The sequence below is a fragment of the Arachis ipaensis genome, chromosome B5 (genome assembly GCF_059453495.1).
Source record: "Arachis ipaensis isolate K30076 ecotype BB chromosome B5, ASM5945349v1, whole genome shotgun sequence".
Lineage (NCBI taxonomy): Eukaryota > Viridiplantae > Streptophyta > Magnoliopsida > Fabales > Fabaceae > Arachis > Arachis ipaensis.
In genome coordinates, this window is record NC_142440.1 from 157,835,069 (window position 1) to 157,851,192 (window position 16,124).

At 35.2% G+C, this 16,124-nt stretch overlaps 1 protein-coding gene across 6 annotated transcripts in view; it reads left to right on the forward strand.

Annotated features, from left to right (window-relative positions):
• LOC107644837 (vacuolar protein sorting-associated protein, putative (DUF1162)) overlaps positions 1 to 16,124 on the forward strand; it is a 29,363-nt gene that overhangs the window by 651 nt on the left and 12,588 nt on the right. The window contains exons 2-27 of one of the 6 annotated variants that reach the window (XM_088489139.1): positions 73 to 209; positions 841 to 918; positions 1,099 to 1,208; positions 1,611 to 1,704; positions 2,040 to 2,083; positions 2,532 to 2,600; positions 2,742 to 2,800; positions 3,304 to 3,511; positions 3,875 to 3,943; positions 4,069 to 4,148; positions 5,441 to 5,590; positions 6,270 to 6,333; positions 6,533 to 6,634; positions 6,802 to 6,993; positions 7,378 to 7,505; positions 7,792 to 7,942; positions 8,027 to 8,122; positions 8,248 to 8,349; positions 9,415 to 9,473; positions 9,575 to 9,677; positions 10,179 to 10,367; positions 10,471 to 10,587; positions 10,956 to 11,236; positions 11,422 to 12,995; positions 13,103 to 14,322; positions 15,291 to 15,575. In XM_088489139.1, coding sequence (XP_088345265.1) covers positions 119 to 209; positions 841 to 918; positions 1,099 to 1,208; positions 1,611 to 1,704; positions 2,040 to 2,083; positions 2,532 to 2,600; positions 2,742 to 2,800; positions 3,304 to 3,511; positions 3,875 to 3,943; positions 4,069 to 4,148; positions 5,441 to 5,590; positions 6,270 to 6,333; positions 6,533 to 6,634; positions 6,802 to 6,993; positions 7,378 to 7,505; positions 7,792 to 7,942; positions 8,027 to 8,122; positions 8,248 to 8,349; positions 9,415 to 9,473; positions 9,575 to 9,677; positions 10,179 to 10,367; positions 10,471 to 10,587; positions 10,956 to 11,236; positions 11,422 to 12,995; positions 13,103 to 14,322; positions 15,291 to 15,575 — 5,715 coding nt within the window. In that variant the 5' untranslated portion in view covers positions 73 to 118. Of the gene's footprint in view, positions 1 to 63; positions 210 to 840; positions 919 to 1,098; positions 1,209 to 1,610; positions 1,705 to 2,039; positions 2,084 to 2,531; positions 2,601 to 2,741; positions 2,801 to 3,303; positions 3,512 to 3,874; positions 3,944 to 4,068; positions 4,149 to 5,440; positions 5,591 to 6,269; positions 6,334 to 6,532; positions 6,635 to 6,801; positions 6,994 to 7,377; positions 7,506 to 7,791; positions 7,943 to 8,026; positions 8,171 to 8,247; positions 8,350 to 9,414; positions 9,474 to 9,574; positions 9,678 to 10,178; positions 10,368 to 10,470; positions 10,588 to 10,955; positions 11,237 to 11,421; positions 12,996 to 13,102; positions 14,323 to 15,290; positions 15,576 to 16,124 lie in introns of those variants that run through there. The other 5 variants (XM_088489141.1, XM_088489142.1, XM_088489140.1 and 2 more) reach the window with 5 other exon arrangements.

Here is a 16,124-nt window from a genome sequence, read left to right on the forward strand (position 1 = left end):
GCATTTCTGTTACTCTGCTTGTTTCAAATCCTTGTTTGCTTTCACTAACCTGGCTGTAATTAGTTTCTGCAGATGAAGATATTGATGTTGTTGTGTAGGCAAATATAATACCTAAGCAATGTTTGAAGGCTTGGTTCAGCAGTTGCTCTTGGGTTACCTTGGTCGATATTTCAAAGATATCCAGAAAGAGCAGCTGAAGATTAGACTTGGTACGTAACACACTTTAAGTGCTTCTTTGGTAATAATCTTGCATAATGTCTAATACTGCACCTTTTTGGGAACATGATAGCATGACATGAATTTATATTTTTTGAGCTGAGCTTGGTGCTCCTTGTAATGGTGTTGGGTTAGGGTTGATTTTGTTTCTCTGATTTAGTCCATTAAACCATAAATTATGGGTTTTAACTTTTACTTGTAAATGCTAGAAAGCTCATTCACACTTGATAATATAGTTTACATTGATACTCTTCCTGCTGCCACTTATTCTTGCGGAAATGGATTTGATTGAACATTTGGACTTGTGGTGAAGATAAAGTGCCATCCATGTTGTCCTCTTATATTAAATGCATCATATGGTCCTCAAATGTCAAATTATAAAATGACCAATTTTATGTCAAAAAAGGACATAAAAAAACCAATTGAATGTCAAAAATTAATAATGAAGGGCCAGACTGATGTCATGACCTATTTATTGGTGGAAGAGATGAGGATGAAACAGGTATTGCTTGTATGTTTGAAGGACTTAAACGTGTGTGTGAACTTATTTTTGTATCTGTGAGTATGTTTAACTGAAGGTTGTTTGTGGACTGATTTTAAAGTTGAATGTTTGTTATCATTTAGAGGTGGTACTACTAGAGAATGTGGAGCTAATACTTGAAGCATTTGATTATCTCCAGCTTCCGTTTGCACTAAAGCAAGGTGCAGTGATCTTATCCTTCTATATACATTTTAATGACTTTTTCCGTTTTACCATTATTCCGTACTATTCTTTCCCCCCTTGATACATTGGTTGATTAGAAAAATTCATGGATGATGGAAGGTATGTGCAAAGGTGCTCCTATTTTCTTTAACCTAATGGAGGTTGTAATTTTTGGCTAGGTCGAGTTGGGAGGTTAAGCATCAAAATTCCTTGGAAAAAGCCCTGGGATCCTATTATAATTATTTTAGAGGATGTCTTTGTTTCTGCATCCCAGAGAGATGATCAAGAGGTACGTCTTAATTCTTTCACTTTGAGTACAGTCATCTGTTTCATAAACTTTCACGACTGTATTAGATGCTTTGTAACAATTATTTATATGTCCATAGAATAATTACTTAATGAGTTAATGAAAATAACAAACTAACAAAGACAAGGAAATTTTAGATATCAAGTCATACATTCACACTAGACCTATTTAGCATCCACACATTACATCAAAGGAATTAGGTGTCAGTCATCTGTATGGTGTAAAGCACATGGTCTCTTCAGAGGACTTCCCTCTCACATGTTGAGAGATTGGAAATCCGCAGTTCACAAATGTTTTGATTTTCTTTGTATTCTTAGTTGGGAGGATATCTTTTCCTCCACTTTGCATCTTTTCTTCCGTAACAATTTAATTTTGAGGTGATAGTGGGGTGCTGAAGCTGTCGAGAAAAGAGAATTTGCTGGCAAAAAGGCTAAGCTAGCAGCAGCAGAGTTGGAAAAGTTATCCAGACGTGTGAGTGGTAAGTCCTTTGTTTTCAATTTGAAGTCCTACCCATTAAAGTTCCTTTTAGTGATTTTGTTTATAGTTGGGTTCTACAATCTCCCCAATTTGCAGTTTTTTAGTCCCTATTGCATTTGTCCTAATTTTTGAAAGAAAAGGATTGATTAGCTTTGTTGCATCTTTTAACTTTACTAAAGAAGATATAAAATTTGGAGTTTGAGCTTTTGGACTTGTCATTTGTGTTAATTCATTCGTATTTTATTTTAATTTTGTATTTTTTAAATCCATTTGATGTTTGACTGAAATACTCATAAAATTGGTTTGTTAATAACTTAATAGCTTTATCTTCTGCAGGTAGCAATGCCGGCCAATCATTCATTTCTCACATCACTGCAAAGGTAGAATTATTTTATATTGATATTGTTGTTTCTTATGCTTATTTCTTGATGTCAATCCGATCAAAACATGTCAGTCATATGTTGCGGAAACTTGATTAAATAAAGAGCTAAAGGCTAGTGGAGCCAACATGAATTAAAACTCTTGGCTTCTTGGTTAAATAGCCTTTGATACCATCATGTCAATGGTTGTCACACCAATGTTTATGTGGTCAGTTGCTGGTCTAGGAATGGGTTTTCAGATGGTAAAAAATCCACTTGTTACATGGGGTGTGTGTGTGTGTGTAAGTTTCTTCATCTATTTTTAACTTCTCTTTGCTTTCCCTTTATTAAGAATAATTAAAATAATGAAGAAACAAAAAGAAAGTGGTAATATCATACCTGGTACCAATGAGCTTTATCATGATTTGTGATACGATATGACCCCTGATGCTTTATCCTTTTTCATCAGGTTCTTGACAGCATTCAAGTAGACATTAGGAATTTTCATGTTTTATACAGTGATATGCAGAATGACATGGTAAGTTTATCTTCATGCCAATTGCCATACCTTTTTCCCCTTCAAATGGACCCAACACAAACCCACAGATTTGGTGGTGGTTTTTGGATAATAAATCCAATTGGCTTTTTCTTTTCTCATAATTTTACTGTATTTTTGCAGGGGCATGTTATGTTTGGTTTGAAGTTCTCTAATTTGACCATGAAGCAAAATGTTGCTGGGTGATGCTCTCTCACTTTCATCTTGCTTACTAGTGAATCTCTCTCTGTGCCTGTTCACACTTTTGTTTTTTTTGTTTTTTTGGGGAAAAAGGGGGGGGGGGGTATACATAAAATAGAGTTCGATTAGATTCCTTATAGTCTCCGAAAAAAAGTGGCATCATAACCTTGTTTGTAAATTTTGTCTTCATTTATAGCTACATGATAGGACAGGAAACACATTTTTTTTTTTGGGGGGGGGGGGGGGCGGCGCTGGTGCTTATTTTGGCCTTCTCATTGTTCAGTTAACTGGTGTTTGTTAATATTGCATTTTAACCTAAATTTCACTGACAATAACAATATTAATTTTCCCACCAAAACCATTTAGGCATTTTATAATCAACCTCCACTAAAGTTAAAAAATTTAACTAATTTGTATTGTTCTGTTGATGCTGTTGTGCAAATTTTTTAATATGGCAGTTTATATGTTGACCAATATTTGACTTATTTTATTCTCCATTTTTCAGGTCTTATAATGCAAGGGTGAGGGTGGGCCAAGAGCATAAAATCGTAGAGATTAAAGGACTGGAATTTTATTCCAGTATATTTCATGGTTCAATGGAATTGGTAACTGTGAATTGGATGAGTAACTCCCACTTAGCAACTAATATAAGATCTGAAGGGGAATATTATAATTCTATATTGGCTCCTTGTGATGTAACCATAACTCTTTCGGTATGGATATCTTAATAGAACTCTTAATTTTAATATTTATCTTTTATCTTAATTATAGTTATGCCTTCTCTGTATAAAAAAGTACCTGTTACATTTTTTCTAGACACTATTTCTCGTTAAGTTGTTATAGATTGCAGACACCATAGCTCTCCTTCCTTTTTATTTGCTACACATTTCCATGAATTGCTTGGTAAATGTGTACTGTATTTTCTTCATTTTGTTTTGGCCCTGCTTAATTACTTGGGTTTAGATTTATGAAACATGATTTAGTGCAAGATTCCATTTCAGTTCTATTTAATGACTATTAATATGTTGAATAGGATTTCTTCTTATTTAATTTTGGTTCTCTGTTCTTTCTTCCAGGCTAACAGATCACATAGGCCTGATGATGATGCACCACAGTATTCTGTCAGTGCTGAAATGAGTGGTTTGGTTGGTACCCTTTCTTGTGGTGTTTGGAGTTTGCTAATTAAGTCATTTGTTAAATTGTTCCTGCCTATCTCTCTGATACCATACATCTTTTTTTATGTCTTTCTAATATTGTTTATATTTATCAGGTTGTATCCTTAGATGAGTGTCAGTTGCAACAGATGTTTATCGTGTGGGATTATGTTTGCATTTGTAGGTTAAGAGAAAAGTAAGTTCACTGCTCAAAGCCTGCAATTATTGTGGTAGCACTGTTAAAGCAGTTCCCTTGCAACAAACCTTTGCGTGATGTATAAATTATTAGCCCCATCTGAAGTGAAATAATTGTGAGGAAGAAACTTACAAAATGAAACCTGCATTATTCATTAAATAAGGAAGCAGAGGTTTTTGAACTATCAAACTCATCATCTTATTATTATTCTTCTTTAGCAATTTATTTTTAGCAGAAGAATCATGGATCACACATGAAAGAAGGTTCTTAACTTAATAGTTCTCCCCTCTTCTAAGAGCCTGTCAAATTAGCCTATTTCAGTGGGTTAAAAACAAACCAGTGGAAGCGAAGATGCTTTTGGTCATTGGCTTCTTAGTAATTTGTATTTATATAAAATATAAACTCAATCTTAAAATTGAATTAACAATTGGTTGGTGTATCTTGTATGTTATAAGGTGTAAGGATCTTGATGTCCAGTAGTTCCACCAATCAGACAATTCTATTATGTACCCCCAGCTAAAATCTGATGACCCATTTTAGCATTGGTCAGGAGACAGATACCCTAATCGTACTAGTATTCTAGCTGAGTTAGAGCTTACGCTTGGGTGAATTGTCAAAACTCTTGTATCAGCTTTCCTAGCAGTTTAATATGCAAGTAAGCTGTGTAATTTATTTTGTTCTTTTCTCTACCATCATTGCTAAGCAGTCTAAAATCACTTTATAGGAGTTATTTGTTTTTGCTTGTTGTAGCATCTTGACTTGTATTCAAAATCTTATAATTTCCATCATTATGGTGAGTTTGGCTGTAAATGTAAATCTCATCCATGAAAACTTCTCCCCCCATTTTTTAACCTCATACCAAACTCACCTTTAGTACAATCGTTACTCATATTAAAGTATAAACAACAACAACAACAACAACAAAGTCTTATCTCACTAGGTGAGGTCGGCTATATAGATCAAACAACACTGTTGTGTCCTATCATGTATCATGTTTACAGTGTGACCATATACATGTCTTCTTTGACCACCTCGTGTACGGTCTTCTTGGGTCTAACTCTTCCTTTCGCCACCTAATATCATCCATTTGATCCACCCTCCATGCTGGGTGCTTTGCTGATCTTCTCCCTACATGTCCATCCTACCTGAGATGAGATTCTACTTCTTTTCAGCATTAGGCGCTACTCCAACTTCCCCCCTTATACTGTTGTTTCTTTGTCTGTACATACGCGTTTGGTCCTCATATTAAAGTATACTATTAGGTTTTTTAATTATTTTTTCATATTATGTAGGTATGGCCGCTTTCGTCCTTGGCACTGTCCTCTACCAAGAAAATCTAAGGGTTGGCAAATATTTTGGTGGCACTATGCACAAGAATCAGTCCTTTCAGATGTACGCAAGAAACAAAAGAAAACATCATGGAGATACCTTGGGGATAGATTGTGAGTTCATGCAATGATTATTTTACTTAATAAAGTATTAGATAATTTTGTTTTTCTCTCTCTTTCGACGATACTCAATGCATGCTTGACTTTTTCAGTGGTGTTGTGGTTTTTGAGAAATGGCTTCTTTTTGTGATTCCACACACTTGACATCCTTATGTTGATAGTGAGGTAGCACCTAAGACCTATAGAGAGTGTTTGGTTGGTGGATAATCTCCCTTGTCAGCAAGAGCTGATCTAAGTCTAGGATACGCGAAACACTGATTAAAGATGTGGAATAATGCATCTACAAAACGTCAGTTAATAGAAAATGCAAACACAATTATCATCATCAAGGTTGAAAGTGATTGTCTTTAGGGAATGAGTTAGGAATTCAAATATGGTTTGCAAGTAAACAATCTAGACAGATCAGCACTACCTTTTACTTATATTTGTGTTAGAGGATGACAAAACAGTGCATCCAAATTGGCCATTCTTCTTTTTTGCTCTCCGATGCACATGAAAATCACATATCTTTCATGTTTGCATTTATTCTTACTTTTTTTATCTGTTATTTGCTTCTTTTGTTCGATTTGAGAAAAAGATTTTATATTTGATTTCCTTTTGAGGTTCTTCCTTATGCAGTTTCTCGTTGACAGTCACCTACCTTGTTTGATAAATCCTTGTTTCCTGTACACAGAAGCTACCGTCGGAAATATATTAACTTGTACAAGATTAAGTTGGATTTTCTTCAACAACAACAGGTGCTCCCCCTCTCTCTCTCTCTCTCTCTCTCTCTCTCTCTCTCTCTCTCTCTCTCTCTCTCTCTCAAACATATTTGATCCGTATGTATGTGAAAGATATAACTATTCAATGATTTGCATTTTTGTTTTCAAGAAATACAGTTATTGTGGATTGTTAGTTCTATTCTTCCCCATTGATGATTAGATTTGTGTTTATTAGCCAGTTGATGAAGATGTGCTCCAAGATTTGGAAGAAATGGAGAAAGAATCAGATTTGGATGATATTCTGAATTATCGATCTGCTGCAGAATATGCTATGCGGGTAAGTGTGCTAAAGGTCATTTGATGGATACTTAATTTTTGCTTGTTTGGTGTTGTATTCTTTATTTGATTGGCATGTTTTGGGCAATATTGATGCTACGCACGTCCTTAATGTGATTTATCCTTGTGTGGTTGATTCTTACGGCTAGTGTTTCTCTGTTCTTTCAGGAATTACTTTCAGGGTGTTCTGCTCCTAACAATGGGAGGATGCACATTGATATTCCTACAGAAAAGTCGTCCATAGATGACCATGCAGTCAAATCACGGGGATGGTTGAATTGGTTATCTCGTGGTATGCTTGGTGCTGGTGGAACTGATGATTCCAGTCAATTTTCAGGAGTTGTGTCATTTGATGTTGAGGTGCTGGTGCTTAATTATTTATTAAATTAAATTGTAACCTTATATTGAGGAATGGTCTATTCTTGTGCTTGATTGGTTTGCCCTCATGATTAATTTGGATGTCACAAATGATATTTTGCTTTAATTTCCCATTTGGAATGCATCTTGGGAGAATGCAGTTTTGATTGTTTTGACTGCTATGATGTAATCATGACTTAAAATATAATGTAAAAATTCAGTCATGTGACTTATTGAGGTACATGGCCAAATTTTAACCACAAAGTGCTAATAGGTAGCGGTACCCTTGATTTGTATAGGACTTCTGTAGGAATCTTCAGTTATTTATGTAGAATGCCTTTTTCCCTTTTATTTATTTAATTATTTTTACTTTTTCCTCATTTCCAGGATATATCTGAGGCAACAGAATTTCATCCTGTAGTTTCATCCAGTCTTGACATTGCTACAAAGCATGAATTATGCACATTGGCATTGAAGATTGCAATTAATCAGATTTCTACAACCCTGCGTAGCAAGTATTGTGCTCTGTTCATACTCTTAAGAGCAGTCTTTTGCCTATTATACTAAGGATTGATTGATCCTTTATGTAGTTTGCCACTTACAGATATTTTTTCTCCATCAGAAGAGAAAAAAAATTGTCCGTAAGAGGGCATATTCTCAATTTCAAAGAAGCCGGTGATCTTGAATTCACTAAATTTGTTTCATTGAAATGATTGTTTGTGTAAAATGAATTAAAACGCCCATTAATAGTCAACTAATTATTCCATCTTTCTCTCATTATCTCTCTCTCATTTTTTCTAGGAGGTATGGTAAAGCAATTGCAGAAATAATTCTTGAAGGTGGGATTGTTGAGTCTAAGCTCTACAAAGAACATGGAGTTTTTTTATCCAAATTCAAGTTCGCGAAAGTAGTTCTTCCAAATAGCCAGGAAGTGATTGTACATATTAGAAGGGTTTGTATTTTGTAATTTTTTTTGTACAATTATTTGTGTATCAGCATGAGTTCTATTTACATGGTATTGTTTCTTTATTTGCAGCCTTTCATTGAAAATAATACATCAGATATTGACGATCATGCATGCAGCATTCAAGTAGATTTTTCATCTGATGGAGATACAGCCATGTCAGTAAAGGTATTGTTGATGCGCCTAGTGAGTCACTAAGAGTTGTTTTGTATTTGTGTAAGTATGCAAGTTAAAAGCAGAAATGTTCTCTTTGTTTTTTGTATTATGTTTATTTCTTCCATTTTATGTTCCAGGGAGTGCTTCAACAAATTCAAGTGATGTTTGATGGGAGCATCTTTTTGAATCTGCTGGAGTTTTATGATGTCTTTACAACTTTCAAATTTCATAATGAAAGGGTATGTGCCATGATTATTGATGTGCTAGCTAATCTTTTTGAATTGTTTTCCCTTAGTCTCCTGTTTAAGTTGTACTTATGTTCAGTCAATGAGATTTTAAATTCTTTTATGAAGGAATTTCATATAATGAGATTAGTACCTTTCAATGTTAATTTTGTTTTGTTTATTTTTATTTGAAGGCTTCACATGGCTATTTCCCTGATGTTCTTGTTATTTGTGGGGTGAATTCGGAATCAGTATCACTTTTGTTTTTACATTGTATAGTGTCTGATTTTTTATGACTGCATTGTTTGGTATCTTCGGTTAATGTTGGGTGTGTCCATAGAGGTTTAGATCTTTTTTTTCGTTGATTGGCTTTGTTGGTTTCGGGAGGAGGAAGGGTGCCAAATATTTGTGGTAGTGTGCTATCTGTGCTACTGTTTGGGGTATTCTGCTGCAGCATCTCCCGCATCTTCAATGAGAAACATCCAGACAAGCAAGCGTTGTGGGATAGTGTTAGATGTGTTGGTTTACTTGGTCAAGGTGCATGATCTGTTTAGAGGGGTATCTCTTTCAGAGATCCAGATATATTGGAAATTTTGCTCCTTTGATGTATTTTTTGTTTATCCTAATCTTTTGCATTGAAGATCACATCCTCCTTGCCTTTTGTAATATCTCTCTCCCTCCTTGTTAACAACATTTCTTCATTCATCAAAAAAGAAAAAGGTTGAATGTCAAAGTTGAAGGGTTTGATAATTTGTAATCATGGTTATGATTATGTTTCTATTCAAGTAGTCAATCCCTACTCTAGAGTTGGTTGCAGCATATAGGTTGCCAATTTTTCTGTAACTTCTGCTACATCTGGAATTGTAGTAATATGGAAACTTCTGATGACTTTTTCCACTAGCTGAGTTTGGGTACATGATTCACATGACACAATTGTGCACTATCCAATACTCTGAACAACATGGATGTCTTTAATATTTGGAAGGCAAATGTTCTGTCTTAGATGTTTCATTATAGTTGTATATGGAGGGTAATTGGGATAAAAGGTGTTAGATTTCTATTTTCTTTGTCCAACTGCAGGTGCTGTTGTCACTGAATGGAATGAAAAATGACAATGCTCGGCTCTTATCCAAAGCAGAGTAAGTTGTACTTTAGTTATTACTCAAACATAACTTCTATTGCAACTTGCAAGTGAGATCTCAAACCATAGCATAACAATTGGGTTTCATCTAATATGCAGATATGTTTTCGCGAACAATAAGAAAGTTATGTGGGAAATTACTATCTTTGATGTTTCTGTTAATATTCCGTGGAGGAATACAGCAGCAAAATATTGCAACTTGGTAACTCCATTATATTCCAAATTATAATTGATTTGTGTCCATTATTGTCTGAAGATGTGAATGTATAAATTAGTTTTGCTGGGAAACTAGAAGTTATGCCATTTTTTTCCCTTGCATTGTGTGGCTGTTGCTAGTCTCTGGAAATAGTTCTTTTGGCAAGCATTGGGAATGATCTTCAATTTTTTAGCATTGTTTGATAGGAATTAAGGTTTGCTATAAACTAGCTAAAATTTTAACATTCAAAATTTGTGGGATAAGATTATGTGGTTACCCTCTATTTGGTAAAGTGCATGATCTTTTAAGATGGTTTTCTTTTGGGTTTGTTTTGTTCACTCAATTAAATAAAAAAATAATAATAAAGCTTCACTCAACTAGAGCGTGCGAGAGAGAGAGAGAGAGAGAGAGAGATTTAAATGTCTGCCCTTTGCATTTCTATAGTTCACATTGGTTTCTAATCATTTTGTGCTGTTAATAATTCTAATTACTCTTATTTTACCACAGTTGATGAATTCAAGGTCTTTATGCTTGAAATCAACTGAGAATCTTGAATCGTTCTCTTCAAATGATGAGGACCACCAACCCTACTGTGTGAAGAGCTTTTTAAATTCGATATCTGCATCAGATATTTGTATAGGAATCCAACTTCAAGATTTGTACACTTATTTTGATGTTAGACTCGATGATTTCCAGGTTGGGTCCTTAGTCCCAATAGCTTTATTGTTGATTTATATATTTGTTATATATCCTGAAGCTTGGATCATGCTAATTATGGGATTGTTTGTTGTTTCTATAGATCACTTTAATTGGTTCTGACCAGTCAGAAAAGGTTTCTATTCTACAGAAATTGAGTGCAACATTCTTCCTGGCATCTTGTGTAATCCCGGATGAATCCATTTTGAAACAGTTGGAGGTGATCAGCATGCTAGTGAAAATTAAGCTGATGTGAACATTCACTTGTCACATATACACCATTGCACACACAAATGGGATTATGATTCTCTTCTATTTTTCAGTAACATGAGAGTATCGTGTTATAAGACATAAATCTTGTTATTGTTGGACCTATGACTATTTGTGTTTGATTGATCAATTTTAATTGTTTTTTTCTGTCACTACATTACAACTTTGATTTTGTCGGAAATGTGAGAGAATCCTAATCCCACATAAATGAATCTGCAACTAAATAGTAATTTTCCTTCCCCTCCCTTTTGTTATCACACACGCCCCTCCCATCTTCTCTGTGTCTGCGTGCTGATTCCTAATATTTCTAAATTTCAGGTCTATGTTTTCATAGCACCATTTAAAGCACACTTCTCTCCTTCCATATATGGTGCAATCTTAGAATTGATCACTTATCAAGGAACCTTGCATCTGAGCAGGGAATCTGAAACCTTGAACTGGCCTTATCCTCCTAATGTGCCTTTGGTTACGCCAAAATCTTCCACTTTTGGAATATCCATTAGTTCAAAATTTGGCTCAGTTGATCTGGAAGTGGACTTTGAAAATAGTGGAGATAACAGCTCAGAGCTCTTGGTTTCCCTACAAGAAATAGACATGCGGTATCTTTTCAAAAATGTCTCTCTGTCCGTCTCTTCAGTTATGGACTATTATTGTTTACGTTATCATTTGATTGGCTTAAGTAATTGCAAGCTATCTTAATGTATGTAAATACTAAAACAGAGTTTATTGTTAGGACAAAACAGATTATTAATGTTCACTGAAACGAAATCTTTGTACTTTGCAGGTATGGTTCAATGGAATTTCAGGAGTTATTTCTTAGTATAAGATCTTTAATGGTCTCTATTTGTGAAAAGAAAGATGAAAAAGACAGCCTTTTGGTTCTTTCCTCTGGGAATTTATCTTCTCCTATTAGTGCAGTTGGAGAAGAGTCTGTTTCTGGACCAAGTAATGAATTTGATCAACATTCTGATGCAGCTTTATCTGGTGATGCATGTTTTGCAATGCATTATGAATCTCCTGGAACTGATTTACTTTGTCACAAGTGTATTATGTACCTAAATAATACTGACATCCACTGTTACCCACATATTGTGGGACTTTTTGTTGGATTCTTCAATAAGTTGTCTTCCTATAATATCAATTTTGAGAACTCTGCTTGCAGTGATACTTCTGAGGTTTCAAACATTTTATCAACTCTTGGGTCACAGAAGTTTGGCTTCTCAAATTATTTCGAATTTGGTTCCTCTGATTCTGCATGCATTCCAGTGGATCATTTTCCATTTGTTACAATTCACAATACTGACTCTCTGCATAATCTAGAGAGTGCACTTATATATGCCATTCCTGAGTGGAGAAAATATTTTACTCTGAGGGACAAAAAAATTAGATGTTCCAAAATTAACATGAGAAGAAGGTCCAGATTTTCCCACATTTCACCCTCAAAGTCCAGACCCAATTCTGGATATCTAAAGGAATCTGGGATTGCGAGTATCTCTAACGTTATTTCTATAGAGCTGCATGTTTGGGGAATACGAGTACATTTTCACGACTCATCATGCATTATTGGAACAATAATGGTACCTACATCTAAATCCTGTCTCTTATTTTGTGAAGAAAGCTTTGATATTTCGTCTTCTTTCGAAGGATTGGTTCTCACATCATCTTGGTGGGGCCGGAATTTCCAAGATTATCTATGGGGTCCCTGCTCAAATTTATCTCCTATTTTGAATGTGCGTGTCAGGAAAGGAAAGAACATATCTTCAACTATTGGGCTGGAAGTAAGTATTAGTGTTCAGCATGTGTACTGCATGTTACCCTCTGAGTATCTCTCCATCATCATTGGTTACTTTTCATTAGCTGAATGGGGTGGTGATTCAAGTGGTAGATCTCCTGTAGTGGAGCAGAGCGATGTATATGTTAAAAATGAAATGAGTATCACAGTAAAGTTTGAGGTCTTGGACTCTACTCTTATTTTTCCAGTGGAGAGTAATGAATACCAATATCTAAAGGTTGAAATGCGGCAGTTATATGGTAGTTTTATTGAGAATTCTGGTTTTGACAACATATTGAAGAGCATCCCTCCTGAATGTTTAGTTCCTGTTCAGAAGCTTGCCAAGAGGAATAATTGTGTAAATGTGTTTGCCCGGGATGTCTACCTATTATTTGTTTTGTGCAAGAATGATATGTATGGATCAGCAACAATTGAACAAAATACTGAGTTTGTGTTAAATACTTTAATTGCCCCCATAAATGCTGATGTTTGGGTTAGAATTCCATATGGTGAGACTAGTTGCAACAGCTCTTCATCGTCCATATGTTGCATGACAAACATCAGCAGTTGTTATATTATTGCTGAAGGTAAACCCTCTTCTTAATTTATCCAACTTTTCCTTGTTATTTACTTTTGAATTATTCATAAGTAGTATTATCCACTTGGACTTACAAATTTTTCTGTCAAAAAACAGAGAGTAATTTTTTGGATGGATGTTTGGCCCTATTGGATGTTATTGATGAGTTCTCCACTGTTGAAGATAAATCAAAATGTTTCCAATCAGATCTTCTGCAATTCCTAGATTTGAAGAGAAGTTTAAAGGCAACTGGTGCCATTTCAACGACTCCGGGTGCTTCAATGATGATATTGACAGAAATAAAATGTCACACTCAGTCTTTGTTGATAAGCTTCTGTCACAAAAAAGAAGATTCTGTTGAACTAATAGCTAAGGGTGATTTCCAATTTATTTGCTCTGCATCCTTGGTAAATGATTCACTGGTTTCGATAGATGTAGGTTTCTCCACCCTTGTGTTATACTCCCCACACGATTCTATGTTAGCAAAATTCAGTTCTGCTCCCTGTTCCACATTAGTACTTGAAATATCTTTTTCTAAATCTTTGGACAGTCAGAATGAAGTCAGCCTCAGTCTTTCGTCTCTTGATGTTTGGCTTCATCTGTGTGAGTGGACTGAGGTTCTTAAATTCCTCAATCATTTGAGTGTAAGTTTGGACAAAAGTGTTTCTACAGATGCAACACCCAAGAGCTTGTCTTTCAATGCAGCTGATTCTGTAAAAATGACAGCAAGATGTGATGCTTCCAATTTCCTTGATTCTGACATTAACTCATCGCAGTTTACATCACAAGAAGCAGAGAATGTTGTTTTAATGATTGTTAAGTCGAACCTCATTTCTATTTCATTTCACATCCCTGTCTGGGTTAGTGAAGAACCTTGCATGGAATTTCAGCTTTCTGAAGGTCTCAAAGTGACACCTTTAAGTGCATCCTCTGATTTGGTTGAAGAGAAAGACGCAAACTTCTTGACAGTGACTTTGAACATGAATGGTTTTGAATTTTTCATGAGTAGCAGAGATTTCCATCTGAAGTCCAACATGGAAAAATTGAGCTGTGTAATAATGACTATTGAGAATGGAAGATATACATCTTCGCCTCTTTGTGATATCTTTCAGGTTCATGTGGAGGCTGTACTGTGCAAGAACCCAACAAACACAACCGAGTCCAGGGTGGAGATTATATGTGATCATTCAGATGTGTGGCTTTCACATCCTGCATTCTATTTATGGGGTGCTATAAAATTCGACATTCCCAAATCTGGCTCTTCCCAGTATTCTGCTTGCGGCATTGCTTTCAAGTTTAATATGAGGAAAGTCTCTATTCTGCTAACAGATGGAAAGGTATCTTCTTAATATAGTTTCTAGTCAACTTGTATGATTTTTTGTGGTTGGGTGGTAGGGGTGAGATGTGGTGCAATATGACATGCATGAGATGATCTTTTAAAAGGCTACAAGATATGGGTGTAATCATATAGCAGTATATATCAAACCATAAAATATAATTATATACATTTGTGACTGTCCTGTGTCCCTATGCATTTTCTAACTCCACATGGTTGGAAGCCAGTTATTTGTTTATCAGTAAACAGCTTCCATGCTCGAATCGTCGGGTGAAGTGTTGGGATTTACTTACCTTAGGGTCTTGTGAGCATTTAGTTTACTCTTGAACTCTCAAGAAAGTTGGTCATGAAAATGATTCTGCAGTCCTTATAAACAAGTGGTTGTAGTTTGATCTTTGCTGGGTTCATTCTTATAATCAAAAGGGTGAAGTCCACAACGGAGTAGTTTAAGCCTGTGCCTGATACATGCTCTATTTTAGGGAAACAGAGATCGAGAGAGAGAGATCTGAATCCTGTTATTGATCAACTGAAACAGTGAATACTTGTGTTTATGTATGATGCTGGTAGCTTGTCTTACAGGCTCTCCTTAGGGATTCCTATTTCTTGCTTCCTACTCTTAAGTGATCTCTTCTTAGACTCTAGCTTATCTATTACTTCAAAAGGGATCTAGTAAAGTGTCATGATCAATCATGAGTTCTTACCAACAATTTAAGAATTTACAAGAGTTGGAAGATGAAGATTTATATTTAGCATATTCCTAAACTTGAGATAAGGATTTAAATTGTGAATTTATCTGTATTTGTTTAGAGCTTATTTAATCAGATCTGTAACCGCATTCTTTTCTCTTTCTTTTGACAAATAAACTCTATATATTGATTCCTTATGTGGTTTTGTTTTAAATCCTATAGTTATGCTAGAGTTTGATATATTCATCTGTTTGCTGTTTTAACCCCTTTCTGTTCTTTGTAGTGGAGCTATAATGGGGCACAGATGGAGATTCTAGTCAGAAACATCCTCTTTCATGTAAAGACAAGCGAAAAACTTATGGAATGTTCAGTTACTGGTGATCTTCAAGTTAATTACAATAATATTGAGAAGGTGTCGTGGGAGCCTTTTATTGAACCTTGGCAGCTTCTATTGACTTTAGTTAGAGAACAAGAAACGAGTACTGTGCTGAGTATGTCTGTTCCAACAGAAATCATTTTCAAGTCTACTACTCAGCTGAACATTAATATCACAGAATCCTTAGTTGAGGTATATCATTTCTTCTTTTTTTTTTTTAAAAAAAAAAGGTTGAGGCATATCATTTCTTTTCTTTTTTTTTTTTTTATGATAAAAAAATAATATCAATAAGATGTGGAAAAGAATGTTACAAGATGGGAGGATAAGAGATCCTTCTAACAAAGGATCATTTAAACTTAATTTCCCAATCTCTCAACATGTCTTAAGAGGGAAATTCCTCTAAAACAGAGAATGAGTTTCACACTAGAGGCCAAATGTTTAATTCTCTCCCATAAAACTTATCTGAAAATCCATCATTAAATGTGCTTAAATTGCACTCAACCCAAATACTCCAAATAGGGGCGTATACTGCACAATGCCACCAAAATTTTGCCTCTTTCCTGCTCCAAAAACCAGCAAACCTAGTCAACAAAAACTGATCTAAGGATGGCAGGCACACCAAACGCTCACTAAAGACAGAAAGAAAAAAGTATTCCACAAAGCATTAGCCATAGAACAGTGCAAAAACAAATGCGATGCTGTTTCTGAATATACTCCACACATCAGGGGAGATAGATTTAT